This window comes from Erinaceus europaeus, chromosome 16 (genome assembly GCF_950295315.1).
Source record: "Erinaceus europaeus chromosome 16, mEriEur2.1, whole genome shotgun sequence".
NCBI lineage: Eukaryota > Metazoa > Chordata > Mammalia > Eulipotyphla > Erinaceidae > Erinaceus > Erinaceus europaeus.
In genome coordinates this window covers 71,406,795-71,422,047 of record NC_080177.1, presented here as the reverse complement: position 1 = coordinate 71,422,047, position 15,253 = coordinate 71,406,795, and the positions used below count along the sequence as shown (strand labels likewise).

Sequence of the window (15,253 nt, the reverse complement as noted above, 5' to 3'; positions counted from 1 at the left end):
TGCGCTTAACCCACTGTGCTACCTCCAGACTCCCAAATATACTTTTTAAAAATAACATTTGGAGGTGGGCAACTAGATAGCTTGCATGGATAGTGTACTTGCTTTGTTAGAAGCATGACTCAAGGTCAAGTGCAGTGTCCACCACACTGAAGGAAGCCTCAGGTGGATAGTTCTCACAGAACAAACTTTATAGTTCTTTTCTGGACCTATGTCTTTTTTTTTTAATATTTATTTCTTTTTTCCCTTTTGTTGTCCTTGTTTTATTGTTGTTGCTGTTATTGGTGTCATCATTGTTGGATAGGTTAGAGAGAATGGAGAGAGGAGGGGATGACAGACGGGTAGAAAAAGACACCTGCAGACCTGCTTCACTGCTTGTGAAGCGACCCCCTGCAAGTAGGGAGCCGGGGCTTGAACTGGGATCCTTACACTGGACCTTGCACTTTGTGCCACCTGCTCTTAACCCGCTGCACTACCACCTGACTCACTTTTTTTTTGTGTGATAAACTAGTAACCTCCAAAATGAAAAGTTTGAATTTGAAAATTGAAAATGCAGGCTGGTGCAATAACTCACTTGGTTAGTACAGTGCTTTAACGTGTGTGTGGCTCAGGCTCGAGCCCAGCCCCCACCACACTGAAGGATGCTTCTTGCTGTGGTCTCTTTCACTCTCTCTGCCTCTCTTCTTCTCTACTTCTCTGTCTCTGTGAAAGAAAAGTGAAGAAAAAGGAGAGAAAGAAGTGAAACTGGGCAGTTGGGCAGTAGCGCATCGGGTTAAGCGCAGGTGGCCCAAAGTGCAAGGACTGGTGTAAGGATCCCGGTTCAAGCCCTCAGCTCCCCACCTGCAGGGGAGTCGCTTCACAAGTGGTGAAGCAGGTCTGCAGGTGTCTATCCATCTCTCCCCTTCTCCATCTTCCCCTCCTCTCTCCATTTCTCTCTGTCCTATCCAACAACGATGACATCAATAACAACAACAATAATAGCTACAACAATAAAACAAGGGCAACAAAAGGGAAAATAAATAAATAAATATATATATATATATATAAAAAGAAAGAAAAAGTGAAACTGTCCATCCTTAATGTTAACTAGCCACCTTTTATCTTGTCTTTCATGAAATCTTTCTGTGGCACTTTATTCCCTTTCACCAGAGCTGAGCAGTGCTCTGGTGTTTCTCTCTGTGTCTCTGACTGCATCTCTCTCAAAGATAAAATAAATAAAATATTTTTAAAATTGTGCTGTTATGTATACACAAATATTAGGTATTTGTACACAAATGTTAGGTATACACAAATATTAAAAAAGAGAGAGAGAGAAATATAGACACTTCCATCCCTGCATGACTACTCATGAAGCTTTCCCTCTGCAGGTGGGGAATGGGGCTTGAACTTGGGTCCTTGCATATAGTACTATGTGCACTTATCTGGGTGCACCATTGCTGGGCCCCTTCGTAACAGTTTCTATGAATTAATTTCCCTGGTGGTAAGACACCATTATGCATATTAATGAGATATTAGTGCTAATATATATATTTTTAGTCTCACCTGTGGATTAATTCCAGCAAAAGAGGAACTCAGTGGGATGGGACATCATTGACTTTTCTAGCACCTGGAATTTCCCTTTCATCATCTTTCTTTTGCTCTAAGTTGGATCTTAATTGAAAAAGAAGCACAAGGCTTATGCTATGAGTAACTAAGAGGCTTGCCTATCCTTTTGTAAATAATTTTCTCGGTAGTAGAATAAGGTGTAATCCTCAATTAGTGGTCCCATGAATCTGAAGGCTACTTTTCAGGAGGTAAAGTAGCCCTGTAAATGAGACTAGCACATCAGATATCCTTTTTCAATTTTTAATTTGTCAGCTGACTGTTGAAAGAGGTATGGGAGAGCAGCCAGGTGGTGTCACAACCAATTGAGTGGACCCAGGTTCAAGCCCCTAGTCCCCATCTGCAAGGGGCAAGCTTCACAAATGGTGAAGCAGTGCTGCAAATGTTTCTCTTTCACTCCCCCTCTCTGTCCTATCAAGTAAAAAGAATACTAAAAAATACAGGTATGGGGGCTGGGCAGTAGTGTAGCGGGTTAAGCGCCCATGGTGCAAAACGCAAGGACCAGCCTAAGGATCCTGGTTCGAGCCCCCAGCTCCCCACCTACAGGGGAGTCACTTCACAAGCAGTGAAGCAGGTCTGCAGGTGTCTGTCTTTCTCTCCCTCTCTCTGTGTTCCCCTCCTCTATCCATTTCTCTCTGTCCTGTCCAACAACAATGACAGCAATAACAATAATAATTGTAACAACAATGATAAACAACAAGGGCAACAAAAGGGGAAAAAATAATGTCCAGGGGCAGTGGATTCGTAGTGTAGGCACTGAGCTCCAGCAATAACCCTGGAGGCAAAAAGAAAAAAAAAAATATATATATATATACCTGGGATGTGGCATAGTGGATAGAATATCGGACTCTCAAGCATGAAATCTGCTCTTTGATTCTCTGCTTTCTCTTTCTCAGAATAAAAGAAATGAGATGCTTTGAGAATGAAAATTTCTTTCACTTGGGTCTTTTTTTTTTTTTTTTTTTTTAAGTTTTACTACCATTTACTATATTGCAGTGACTTAGAATCTCGCAGAGATGTGAAGAGAGAAGAAGGAGAGGCTTTTGCTCGTGAGCATGGGCTTATATTCATGGAAACTTCAGCCAAAACAGCCTGCAATGTTGAAGAGGTACTATTTGGAAAACATTATGAAACATACTTAAGAGAATTACACTGTAACATTGTCCTTTTACTGAGAATTCTTCTCTTCTCTAAGACATGGGTAGTAAAAGGATGTCTTGTGGCCATAGTGAACATGTATCTTCCTTTAAGGGAAATTTTCATTTTCTTTTACTTTGATTGCCAAGGTTCTGCTTTTGTTTTAAGAATCATAAATTGGCGAGATGGATTAGACATCACTGTTAACTTGTAAATCACTTTACTTGGAGCGTCTATTGTAGTCATTCCTGTGTAAGCCTAGTTTTAGCTATATCTTTAATAACTAACAAAAAGAATATGTTTGCTTTATTTGCAGAGAATCCTAGAAACATGGTTGGTCACTTCCAGAATATCATGTAATTAACACCCCCTCTTTTTTTTTTTTTTTTTACCAAGGCACCATTCACCTCTGGCTAATTGCTGGGGACTGAGCCTGCCTGGAAGCCCAGACCCTCAGCCATGGAAGTCTTTTGCAGAACCATTATGCTGTCTCCCCAACCCCCTTTTCTCTTTTTTGAAATCACACTGACTCCTTAAAGTGACTTTGGAAGAATCATTGTCTTTTTTTTTTTTTTTTAAGATTTTTTTATTTATTTATGAGAAAGATAGGTGGAGAAAGAACCAGGTATCACTCTGACACATGTGCTGCCGGAGATTGAACTGGGGACCTCATGCTTGAGAGTCCAAAGTTTTATCACTACGCCACCTCCCGGACCACTCATTCTGTCTTTTTAATCCCTTCTAATGGTCCTTGACCATCTTATAAATCCAAATAGGAATAGTATTTAAGTTATCCTCATTGTTCTACTTATACTTGAATCTAATATGATATATTTCCTTTAGGCTTTCATTAACACAGCCAAAGAAATATATAGGAAGATCCAGCAAGGTGTATTTGATGTCCACAATGAGGTAAGAAAGAATGAGAGGTGACTCAGAAAGTGGCATAGTGACTAGGTTGTTGAACTTGGGAACATAATGTCCCTAGTATTTCATGTGACTGAGTGATGCTCTGGTTCTCTCACTCCTTCTTTCTCTCTCTTCTGTTCTAGTAAATCTTAAAAAAAAGAGAATGTGGGAGTCGGGCGGTAGCGCAGCGGGTTAAGCACAGGTGGCACAAACTGCAAGGACCGACGTAAGGATCCCGGTTCGAGCCCCCGGCTCCCCACCTGCAGGGGAGTCGCTTCACAGGCGGTGAAGCAGGTCTGCAGGTGTCTATCGTTCTCTCTTCTTCTCTGTCTTCCCCTCCTCTCTCCATTTCTCTCTGTCCTATCCAACAATGATGACAACAGCAGCAGTAATAATAATTACAACAATAAAAAACAACAAGGGCAACAAAAGGGAAAATAAATAAATATAAAAATTAAAAAAAAAAAAGAGAGAGAATGTATGAAGGGCTTGAATTTACCTTAAATAAGACTGGAAGCTCCACAGAATGTAAACCTAATATAATTCCTGCCTAACATTATACTGTCTGGAAATTGTGCCAGTTCAACTTTTTTCCGCCCTTTTAATTTAGGTACATAGAAGTCTGACATTTTTCCTTCCCCTGAAACCCATATGTGATTTACAGGACTTATTCAATATGAGAGATATTTATTTATCTGTTTATTTATTTTTGACCAGAGCACAGCTTAGCTGTAGCTTATGGTAGTACTGAGGATTGAACCTGGGACCTTGAAGCCTCAGGCATGAAGTCTTTTGCATAACGACTATACTGTCTTCACAGTCCAGGAAATTTTTATTTTTCCTCTTTAAATTTTTTAAAAATTTCTATTTGATAGAACAGAGAGAAATTAAGAAGGGGGAGGGAGATAGGGAGAAAGACACCTGCAAACCTGCTTCACTACTTGTGAAGTGTTCCCTCCCTTCGGATGGGGAGAAGGGGCTTGAATGAGGATCTTCACACGTAGTGATGCATGCTCTCAACTGGATTTGCTACCACCTACACTGAGACTTTGTTTTTATTTCTTTATTGGGAAATTAATGTTTTACATTCGACAGTAAATACAATAGTTTGTACATGCATAACATTCCCCAGTTTCCCATATAACAATACAACCCCCACTAGGTCCTCTGTCATCCTTCTTGGACCTGTATTCTCCCCACCCACTCACCCCAGAGTATTTTACTTTGGTGCAATACCCTGAGAATTTTTTAAAAAATATATTTTTATTTATTTATTTTGGATAGAGACAGAAACTGAGAGGAATATCCTGAGATTTTTCTTTCTTTCTTTCTCTTTTTACTGTTGCTTTGAGCATAAGGGAGGTGTGAATCTTCACTACTCAGTGGGACTATACCTTTTAAATATAGGTCAGTGGCCCAGGGGGTGGAACAGTGAATGATGAGTTAGATTCTCAAGCTTGAGATCCTGATTTCAGTCCTTAGCATCACATCAGAATGATACTCTGATTCTGTCTCTCATTAATAAATAAATAAGCAGCCTGAAAGGTGGTACAGCAGATAAAACAATGGACTCTCAAGCATGAAGTCCCAAGTTCAATTTCTAGCAGTGCATATGCCAGAGTGATGCTCTGGCCCTCTCCTCTTTGTTGTCATTCATAAATAAATAAAACTTAAAGTGGTCACAAAAGTCACTTCCAGTTATCTATAATACTTCTACCATAATTGGTACTGTCACAGATCATTGGTCCACAGCAATTTGGTTAGTGTACATTACCAAAGTCATATCCACTTCTAGAAAATGTAATTAATGGCTTCTCCTTTCAAATCTTTTGTACTTATCTTTATTTCTTTATTGGCTAGAGACAGCTAGAAATCAAGGGGGAAGGGGGAGATTGAGAGGGAGAGAGACAGAGAGACACCTGCAGTCCTGTTTTACTGCTCTGGATGCTTTCTAGGTGGGGGTGAAGGGCTTAAACCTGGGTCCTTGTCCACTGTAATGTGAGCTCTTAACCAGGTGTGCCACTGCCTGGCCCCATGCCTTCTTTTATCCCTTACCTTTTTTCCCATTTACTCTAACACTGAGGTGGGAATATTGCCTTTTCTGTTTTACAGGCAAATGGTATCAAGATTGGTCCTCAACAGTGTATTTCAACATCAGTGGGACCCAGCGCCTCTCAGCAGAACTCTGATGACTTAGGGTCCAGCTCTAGCTGCTGCTGAACATCTGACCTGAACTCTTTTTTTATTCCTGGTAAAGCTTCAGTCAATAGGCTTATGAAAGAGAGATTACTTGCTCTGGCTGTGAAAGGCCTCCTTTCAAGGTGTGATGTTTTGCCTTCCTATTTTTAAAAGGATGAGGGGAGAGTTGGGGTCCTATTGACCTAGTTCTCCGTCAAGGGCATGAGCATTCCCTAGAGGTCAGGTCACTTCTTAGCCTGCTATTTTAGTTTCCATAGTGTTAGACTCAAACACAACTACAATGGTAGTTCAGAAGGAAACACATTCTTTTATAACAGACAGTATGCTTTGCACCAAGAATTTATGACAAAGGTCTAGAACTTTCTGCTTGAGCACTTAAGATTATAGGGATCTGGCTCAATTTTAGCTGATAAGTAGGAATTTCATTGAATTTTTTATTCCTTGCCTTTGGTGTCCATTTACCACTTCATAAAGAGTTCTCGAAAAAGGCAATTCTACTTCTCCTTTACCACTCAGGAGGCTCGCTCCTTCTATCTTACCCCATTGCTAATTTTTCTGTCTTAGAGTAACTATAAACCTTGAGAGGTCTTGGAACATTTGCCATTATTACCTAAAGAAAGCATTCTTTCCATGTTTATTTTGGTTTAAGGAATCAGACCTAAGATTACAGTGTCTTTCACCAAAGAAGTCTACTGTTTGATCACATTGGCTTCTTAACTAGACCTTTCTCAACTTTCTGCTGTAATCAAGCTAATCTGCTTATTGGACATGACATACTTCTTTCATTTCTATGCCTCTGCACACACCCCATTTTGTGCTAACATTATTCTCAAAGTTCAATTTTTTTTTTTTCTTTCAGAAAGTCTTCTTTGACCTTGGGACTCAGAGACAATTATTGACACATTAAACCTTAGTAAACCTTAGCTTTCACAAGCTGTTCATTCATACATATATTTATTTATATTTATGTTATTTTGTAAATATGTTTTATAGTTGTTTTGTGTGTGGGGTCTGTATCATATAGATTGTAAGCTCCTTGAGCAAGAATCATATTATCCCTTTATTTTTGTAAACTATTCCCTCTGCCATTCCTTCCCAGTGCCTACTGCTCATTATGTGAATGTTGAATTGACTGGCATACTTAAAAACTTGGAACAGGTTTATTTTACATTTCAGACGAAACAAAAGGCCTTAGAGTTACCTCTGTGTAACTTGATTTCACTTTCTTCCATCTGCTTACCTTGGATTCTATATTGCTTTTCTCTCTCTCTCTCTCTCTCTCTCTCTCTCTCCTTCCTGGCTCTTCACCTACATTCCATGCAACAAACAGTCAAGCCACCTGCTTCTAAGTAGTTGAATAAGTGGGTACTTCACAAGCCATTCTTCTTTTCAAGAGCATAAAATCCCATCCTAGCCAAACTTGCCTTTGCTTCACTTGTCATTCAGCCCTTTGGGTCAGTTGCTATGTCTTTTTGCCTTGCTGTCCATTTTTCTTCCATAGTACTGGGGTCTTTCTCATGAATTTTTTAAAATTTCTTTGTTGTTGATAAATTGTTACATCATTAAATGCATGCGTGTATCCAAATTACTCCTAACTCTTGTGTCATTTCTGATTGTATCCCAAACATAACTAGATACTATCTGAGGAAATTGTATCCAAAAATATCAGAAGAAGCCTCTTGGGGATACATTCTTTCTTTTAAAATATTTATTTGAGGGGTGGTGGTTACTAGTTCACTTGGATAGTGTGTTTTGCCATGCAGGTGACCTGGGATTGAGCCCACCAGACTGCACTGAAGGCAGCTTTGGCACTGTGGTTGGTCAGTCAGTGTGTGTGTGTGTGTGTGTGTGTGTGTGTGTGTGTGTGTGTGTGTGTGTGTGTGTGTGTGTCTGCCTCTATCTAAAATAAAATATATATTGTGGGGGTTGTTGGGTGGTGGTACACCTAGGTAAAGCACATGAACATATGCAAGGACCCAGATTCAAGCCTCAGGTCCCCACCTGAAGGAGTGGAAGCTTTAGAAGCAGTGGAACAGTGCTAAATTTGTCTCTTTCCCTCACCCTGTCTCCTTCTCTACTTCTCTCTGTATCAGAAAAAGAAAGAAAGAAAATGACTATTTGACTACTGGAAGAGCTGGACTCATTCTTTTTATTTTTTCTTTTCTTTTTAAATTAAAAAAAAAAGTTACTTATTGGGCTAGGGAGACAGCATAATGATTATGCAAAAGCCTTTCAAGCCTGAAGCTCAGGCCCCACGTTCAATTCCCAGCACCACCATAAGCTTAAACTGAGCAGTATTCAGTTCTTAAAAAAAAAATTATTTATTTACATTTATTTTTTCTTTTCACCAGAGCACTGCTCGGCTCTGGTTTATGGCAGTACAGGGGATTGAACCTGGGACTTTGGAGCCTCAGGCATGAGAGTCTCTTTGCATAACCATTATGCTACCTACCCCTGCCCTGTTTATTTATTTGTTTATTATTGGATAGAAACAGAGAGGAATTGAGAGGGAAGGGGGTAGATAGAGAAAGAGAACAGAGAGACATCTGCAACCCTGCTGCAGGCAGGGACTGGGTACTTGAACCCAGGTACTTGCACATTGAAATGTGTGTGTTTTACCAGTGCCCCACCACCTAGCCCCCTGAGAAGTAGATTCATCATATAAACACTGAGCCCCAGTGATAACCCTGGTTAAAAAAAGAAGAGAGAGGGAGTTGGGCTGTAGCGCAGCAGGTTAAGCGCACATGGTGCAAAGCGCGAGGACTGGCATAAGGATCCCAGTTCGAACTCCTGGCTCCCCACCTGCAGGGGAGTCACTTTACAGGTGGTGAAGTGGGTCTGTAGGTGTCTATCTTTCTCTCCTCCTCTCTGTCTTCCTCTCCTCTCTCCATTTCTCTCTGTCCTATCCAACAATGACGACATCAATAACTACAACAATAATTAAAAAGGGCAACAAAAGGGAAAAATAAATTAATATTTAAAAAAAAAAAAGAGAGAAATAATGGTAAAACAGATTCTCATGCCTAAGGCTCTAAGGTCCCAAGTTCAATGAGCAGTACCACCATAAGCGAGAGTTGAGCAGTGCTCTGGTAAAAAAAAAAGTTGATTTATTTCATATGAGAGAATGTTTTACATGGGACAGAGAAAGAGAGAGGGACACTTGCAGTGTATGCAGCACAAAGGAATGGACCAGGAACCTCAGGCATGCAAAGCCAGTGTTCTACGAGTTACTTCATTCTCCTGGCTGCACATCAATTATATTTTTTCACTCTCACTGGGGCTTCGCCACTCAGAGACAACTTTTCAGATAGAGAGGGAAAGATACATTAAACACTGAAGCTTTCTCAGAGCCTTAGGTATGAAAGTCATTGGCATAACCATTATGCTATGTCCTCAAAGCACTGAAACTTTCTCTAATACAGTGGAGACCATGCTTGAACCTGGGCCGTGTGCCTGGCAAAGAAGACACTACCCAGGCAAACTATCTTGCTTCCCCAGCAAATTCATTGTATACTGAATTATGACCCCAGTAGTAATAGTTAACACTGCACCATAAGGAATCAATGCACTTGAGGTATCCCTTTATGCTTTATTATTATTTATTTTTAATTTGACTGCACATGGCTGCTACGTTTCAGACTCGCTTTTTTTCACCTCAGGGACAAAATTAAATGTAATTTATATTTTCTGTACAGTTTATTCTTTTCGAGCCAAACAAATCTTAAGTGTTTGGGAGGCATTGAAGTATTGGTTGAAAATAGCATTTTGCCTAGACTATTCAAAGTTATCAAAGGATATTTGCTATTTTGGAGTATCTCGTTCTAATCCTAAATCCCAAATATTTCTCTAATACCACAACCACTCATAACCTTCTGTACTCACTGGGATACTGAGCAATTTTGCTAGTTATAAAGGAGACAGAAACAAAAAATATCTGGGCAAGTTTATGGCTTGTGTGGATCATCGCTAATGTTTTTAGTGAAATGGTCATTAAAAATTTTCAGAGAAAATGCATCTCATGCCCCTAAGTGAGGGGTGGTGGTTCTGAGATAATATGGAAGTTGATTGGTTTTTGAAGACCAGGAGTATTTGAAAGTAATACTCTTTATGGCAGTTTAAATCACACTATTACACATTTTAAGTAACAAGTTAGACCTTTTTCTCTTTCTCTAGTGCCTATAACTAGTTCTGGTGGTGGGTTTACTTTGTACCCCATAAGCAGAAGGTTAAGTTCCCATTCTGTAAACTATTAATATTTATATGCAGTCCACAGGGCTGTATTCTGATAATTCCTAATACTAACTTCAAAATTAACTTGACAGCCAGGGGAGACCAATATATCTTTTTTTTAAAAAAAAAAAAAAAAAACTTTTAAAAAATATTTAATTTATTTATTCCCTTTTGTTGCCCTTGTTGTTTTATTGTTGTAGTTATTATTGTCGTTGTCGTTGTTGGATAGGACAGAGAAATGGAGAGAGGAGGGGAAGACAGAGAGGAGAGAAAGACAGACACTTGCAGACCTGCTTCACCGCCTGTGAAGGGACTCCCTTGCAGGTGGGGAGCCGGGGTTGGAACCGGGATCCTTATGCCGGTCCTTGTGCTTTGCGCCACCTGCACTTAACCTGCTGCACTACAGCCCGACTCCCAGTGATGAATGTTTTACTGAACTTGCAGTCAGGGACAAGAAAAGACTACCAATCAGAAGGCCCGCAAAATAGTTCAATTGGATAGTGTGCTGCTTTGCCATGTGTGTGACCCAGGTTTGAGTCCAGCCCCACCACACCTCTCTTCCTCTCTCTCTAACCCCCTAAAACTCTCCCCCCCACCACCAAAAAAAAAAAAAAAAAAAAAAACCCTACAAATCAGGGATGGCCTTTGGAAGACGACCAATATATCTTATTTTAAATACTAGGAGATGTATTTGACTAAGTCTTACCACGTCTCTAATAAAATATTGACTCAGATAATTCTTTTTTTATTGTTTATTTGCTTTTTACCAAAGCACTGCTTAGCTCTGGCTTATGGTGGTGCAGGGGATTGAACCAGGACTTGACAGCCTCAGGCATGAGAGTCTCTGCATAACCATTATGCTATCTACTCCTGTCCTCAAATGATTCTTTTAAGGTCTCTAAACTCCTGCTATGGCCATGCAAATATGTTAGGCCTTGAGATATTCGTTTAATGGTCTGGAAGGACACCATGGGTGGGGGAAAATGTAGCAAACTGTAATCAAGATAGAGATTTACAACATCTTTCTCCTTGAGTACAAAAGAATTTCATCTATAGTGCAACTCTTTCCTTTCCTATTTAACTAGTTATAAAACAACTGCCTCCCCTCCCCGCAGCCCGTGTTTTTAAGGCTGTCAATTGCCTCTTCCTCATGAATAGTATCTATACTGTACTGCTACAGTATTCATTATATATGCATAGCAGTATATATGCACAATAGTTTGGATCTGTTGATAAATTTAATAAAACGGAAATTCTTTCCTAAATCTTCTTCGAACCTGGGTTGTGTGCATGACAAAGCAGGCTCCCCGCAGCTGAGCTGTCTTCAGATTTTGTACTCTCCCGGGCCCTGCTTATCTGCTGGGTGCCAGCCCTAATCCAAGATGGCTTCCCGGAGACAGGTAACTACATGTTAATGATTAGAGCGCCCCCGATGGAACGGGGTCAAAATAGATGCCGAAAGGCCTAAACTCCTGTTAACCGAACGTCAGAGGGAAACTACCGCCAGATTTTATTTTCAGTCAGGCATCTGTGTAGTTGCCTACGTACCCTCCTCAGGTTGTTAGGACCTCCCACCTTCAAGAGACTTCCTGGATGGCGCTCAGCCTAGCCTGCTGGAAGGGATCGGCTCTCCGCGCTGCCATTGGCGGACGGCGGCCCGGGTGGGCGGAGTCTCGGGAGCATGGATTACTAGCAAGCTAGGTTGAGCCGAGGGCTGGCCATGCTCCGCCGGAAGGCGCCTTGTTCTCCGTAAGGGTGAGTGGAAACGCTGGCTGGGAAGAAGCATCGCCACTGGTTCAGGTAGGCTTCCCGCTCACGCCCCCGCTCTTCACTGCCGCCCCGACAGTCTTTTGCCCGAGTAAGGCTCTTAGGCTGATTTTGAAGAACTAATCTCCCTCCTCCTCCTCCTCCTCCTCCTCCTCCTCGCTCCACCCCCGCCCCCTGCCCCTGCTGGTCCCCCAGTGGGGAGGGATCAGGTGCTGGGTGATGCTCGGGGCAGAACCATTCGCCTTTGTGATAGGCCGGGCGAGAGCGCGGCTGCGGGGCCTCCGGGCCGAGCGGGCGACCCGCCGCGGGGGCTGCCCCGGCCCGGCCGCAGCGGAGTTTTCAGGGCCTGTCACTGCCCTGCTGGGCGTGGTGTGGGCTGGAGGAAGGGTCTTCTCCTTTCGCCGACAGAGGAGGGAAAACATCCCCGGCTCTGTGTAGGTTACTCCATACTTTGGACTATGAGGTGGAAGGTGGGAGGTCAGGGATATATATATATATATATATACATATATATATATATATATATATATTTTTTTTTTTTCGTTTGAGAAAACACTGAATAATAAACGCAGTTAGGAAAGCGTGGGGGTGAGCTGGTGTCTATTGTTATACACTCTTGGGGAGGATTTCTTTGGGCCTTTGGGCGAAAAGAGCAGGTAGTTGGAGAGTATTCGGAGATGGTGGGAAGAGAGGAACTCATCAAGCCTTGGATCCCCAGTGACATGTCTGCAGAGCTCACTGGCTTTTCTATTGCATTATGTAAACTGTTACAGGCTGAATGCAGTTTCTTTATTTACCTGTATGTAGCGTCGCAGGAAATGTCCCTGCTGGTGGCAGCTGTTGAAATGCAGCAGCCCCTGCCTTTTAGGGCGGAAGACCTGAAGTGATTAAAGTCTTCAGAGAACAGGTGTATGGGCGTTTTAGTGGACTTCCAGTTCCTTTAGTGACTGAGCATAGTGAACCAGAAGTCAAAAGACTTAGAGCTTGATGTCTTTTTCTTTTAAAGAATAGACATAGTGGAACGCCCCCAAACACAAGCCAGAGGAGCTGCATTATCAGTGTCTACCGCAGCCTACCGTCACACCAGCATCCACAGAATTTAACTCTTCATGTTATTCTGAGCCTGTCAATTCAGTCAGGGAATCTCTGACTGTGTTGTGTTAGCATCAACTGAGGTCCTGTCGGACGTGAGGCACTTTAGATACGAGAAGGTGAGTTTGCGGCATGATTCATGTTTGTTGTTGTTGTTGTTGTTGTTGTTGCTTAGATGTTTTCTGCTTTAAAATGTCTTTTGTATTGGTCATCACATAAATTTCAGAATAGATTGTGGTCAACCTCATAGGGCCAGAATGAGGAAACTTCATTCAAAACTATTTTGGAATTATCCCACACCATAAAGGCTTCATTCTTTCTTTTCAAATATTTCTTCCCGAGTGAGAGAACTAGAGCATCACTCTGGCACATGGGATGCTGGGGGTTGAACTTCGAACCTCATACATCCAAATTCAGCACCCTATTCACTGTGCTACCTCTCAAGTCCACCTTAAGAATTTCCATTTAGGGAGTCGGGCTGTAGCGCAGCGGGTTAAGCGCATGTGGCGCAAAGCGCAGGGACCGGCATAAGGATCCCGGTTCGAACCCCGGCTCCCCACCTGCAGGGGAGTCGCTTCACAGGCGGTGAAGCAGGTCTGCAGGTGTCTATCTTTCTCTCCTCCTCTCTGTCTTCCTCTCCTCTCTCCATTTCTCTCTGTCCTATCCAACAACGACAACAACAATAATAACTACAACAATAAAACAAGGGCAACAAAAGGGAATAAATAAATAAAATAAATAAATAAAAAAGAATTTCCATTTAAGGGGTCAGATGGTGGTTCACCAGGTTCAGTGCATGTTTCAGGGACCTTGGTTTGAGCCCTTGGTCCCCACCTGAAAGAGGAAAGCTTTGTCAGTGGGGGAAGGAGTGTTGCAGGTTGTTTCTCTCTCTCCCTCTCTATCATTCCTTTCCCCCTTGATGTCTGTCTGTACAGTAAATAAATAGAGATTTAAAAAAAAAATCCATTTAAGATCTGAGAGCAGTTGGAGAGTTAGCTCGCCAGGTAAGATGCCTTCATTGCTATGCCAATTTGAGCTCCAGTACCACATGGGAGGTGCTATGGTAACAGAGGAAGCTTTGATGCTGAGGTCTCTTGTCTCTGAGTGGGAAGAGCGGTCTGGAGCAGTGAAATCATGTATGTACAGGACCCTGGGTCAGTCAACCAAACAAACAAAACTATGTTGCAAGAGTGTCATGCCAGTTATTCTGTAAGGCAAAATGCAGGACATTGGCCAATGAGTGTAGGTTTGTGTGTGAAGAAACAGGTCTGGGGAAGGTTTAAAACTGAAATTGAAATGAATAGTGGTTTATTATTTAAAAAAATTTTTTTTATATTCCTTTTTGTTGCCCTTGTTTTATTGTTGTAGTTATTGTTGTTATTGATGTCATTGTTGTTAGATAGGACAGAGAGAAATGGAGAGAGGAAGGGAAGATGGGGAGAGAAAGACACCTGCAGACCTGCTTCACTGCCTGTGAAGCAACCTCCCTGAAGGTGGGAGCCAGGGGCTTGAACCAGGATCCTTATGCCGGTCCTTGCATTTTGCACCACCTCCGCTTAACCCGCTGCGCAACCGCCCAGCTCCCAGTGCTTTATGTTTTAATGATGAGAATTTCATAGAGCTATATACAGGTACTTGGAAGAGTTGGTTTTTGTTTTGTTTGTTTAAAGAGAGCTTGAAATGGGAGGAGATGGAGCTAGAAAGACACCTGCAGCACTGCTTCACAGCCTGTGAAGCTTCTCCCCGGCAGGTGGGGAGCCGGGGCTTGAACCAGAGTCTTTGTGCATGGTGACATGTGCACTCAACCAGATGCGACATCACCCTGGTCTCCTGAAAAGTTTATATATTTCCCATGTTTCTTCTACCCTATGTGTCTGGCCTTTTAATTTTATCACTATTGAATCAACAGAATTCACTAAGATATTAATAGAAAATGTCTCTGCTGAGCTGGTTGTGAATCACCAGGAAAAAGATCTTATATATCCTGGGACATCTCCTCTCTGCAGCACCACTGGGTGGCAAGGTGGAGAGACTCTTGGTAGAGTTTTGGTTAATTGGGAAGTTTTGATGTTTTATGTGAAGAATAAAGTTTCTGATGGATAAAGTAGAATGGTGAGGGGAATTGCTGTACACATTTCACTTGAAAGAAAGAAGAGGGGAGACAGCATGATGGTCATTTAAAAGACTTCCATGCCTCAGGCTCCAGTGTCCCAGGTTCAATTCCCAGCATCGCCATAAGCCAGAGCTGAACAGTGCTCTGGTTGCTTTCTGTGTGTATCTTTCTCTCTGTGTTTCTTTGTCATTAAAAATAAATAAATTT

At 41.9% G+C, this 15,253-nt stretch overlaps 2 protein-coding genes across 11 annotated transcripts in view; both read left to right on the top strand.

The window, feature by feature from the left end:
- RAB2B (RAB2B, member RAS oncogene family) overlaps nucleotides 1–7,432 on the top strand; it is a 25,754-nt gene extending 18,322 nt beyond the window's left edge. The window contains exons 6-9 of one of the 2 annotated variants that reach the window (XR_001601823.2): nucleotides 2,596–2,707; nucleotides 3,580–3,648; nucleotides 5,758–5,966; nucleotides 6,704–7,432. Coding sequence is in view for 1 of the 2 variants with exons in the window: in XM_007537008.3 (XP_007537070.1) it covers nucleotides 2,596–2,707; nucleotides 3,580–3,648; nucleotides 5,758–5,865 (289 nt within the window). In the remaining variant the exon portion in view is untranslated. Of the gene's footprint in view, nucleotides 1–2,595; nucleotides 2,708–3,579; nucleotides 3,649–5,757 lie in introns of both variants that reach the window. The other variant, XM_007537008.3, reaches the window with a different exon arrangement.
- Nucleotides 7,433–11,764: 4,332 nt separating this feature from the next.
- CHD8 (chromodomain helicase DNA binding protein 8) overlaps nucleotides 11,765–15,253 on the top strand; it is an 83,422-nt gene continuing 79,933 nt past the window's right edge. For 5 of the 9 annotated variants that reach the window (XM_060175369.1, XM_007536986.3, XM_060175361.1 and 2 more), the window contains exons 1-2: nucleotides 11,766–11,874; nucleotides 12,848–13,052. The gene's annotated coding sequence lies outside the window, so the exon portion shown is untranslated. Of the gene's footprint in view, nucleotides 11,875–12,153; nucleotides 12,276–12,847; nucleotides 13,053–15,253 lie in introns of those variants that run through there. The other 4 variants (XM_060175368.1, XM_060175363.1, XM_060175365.1 and 1 more) reach the window with 4 other exon arrangements.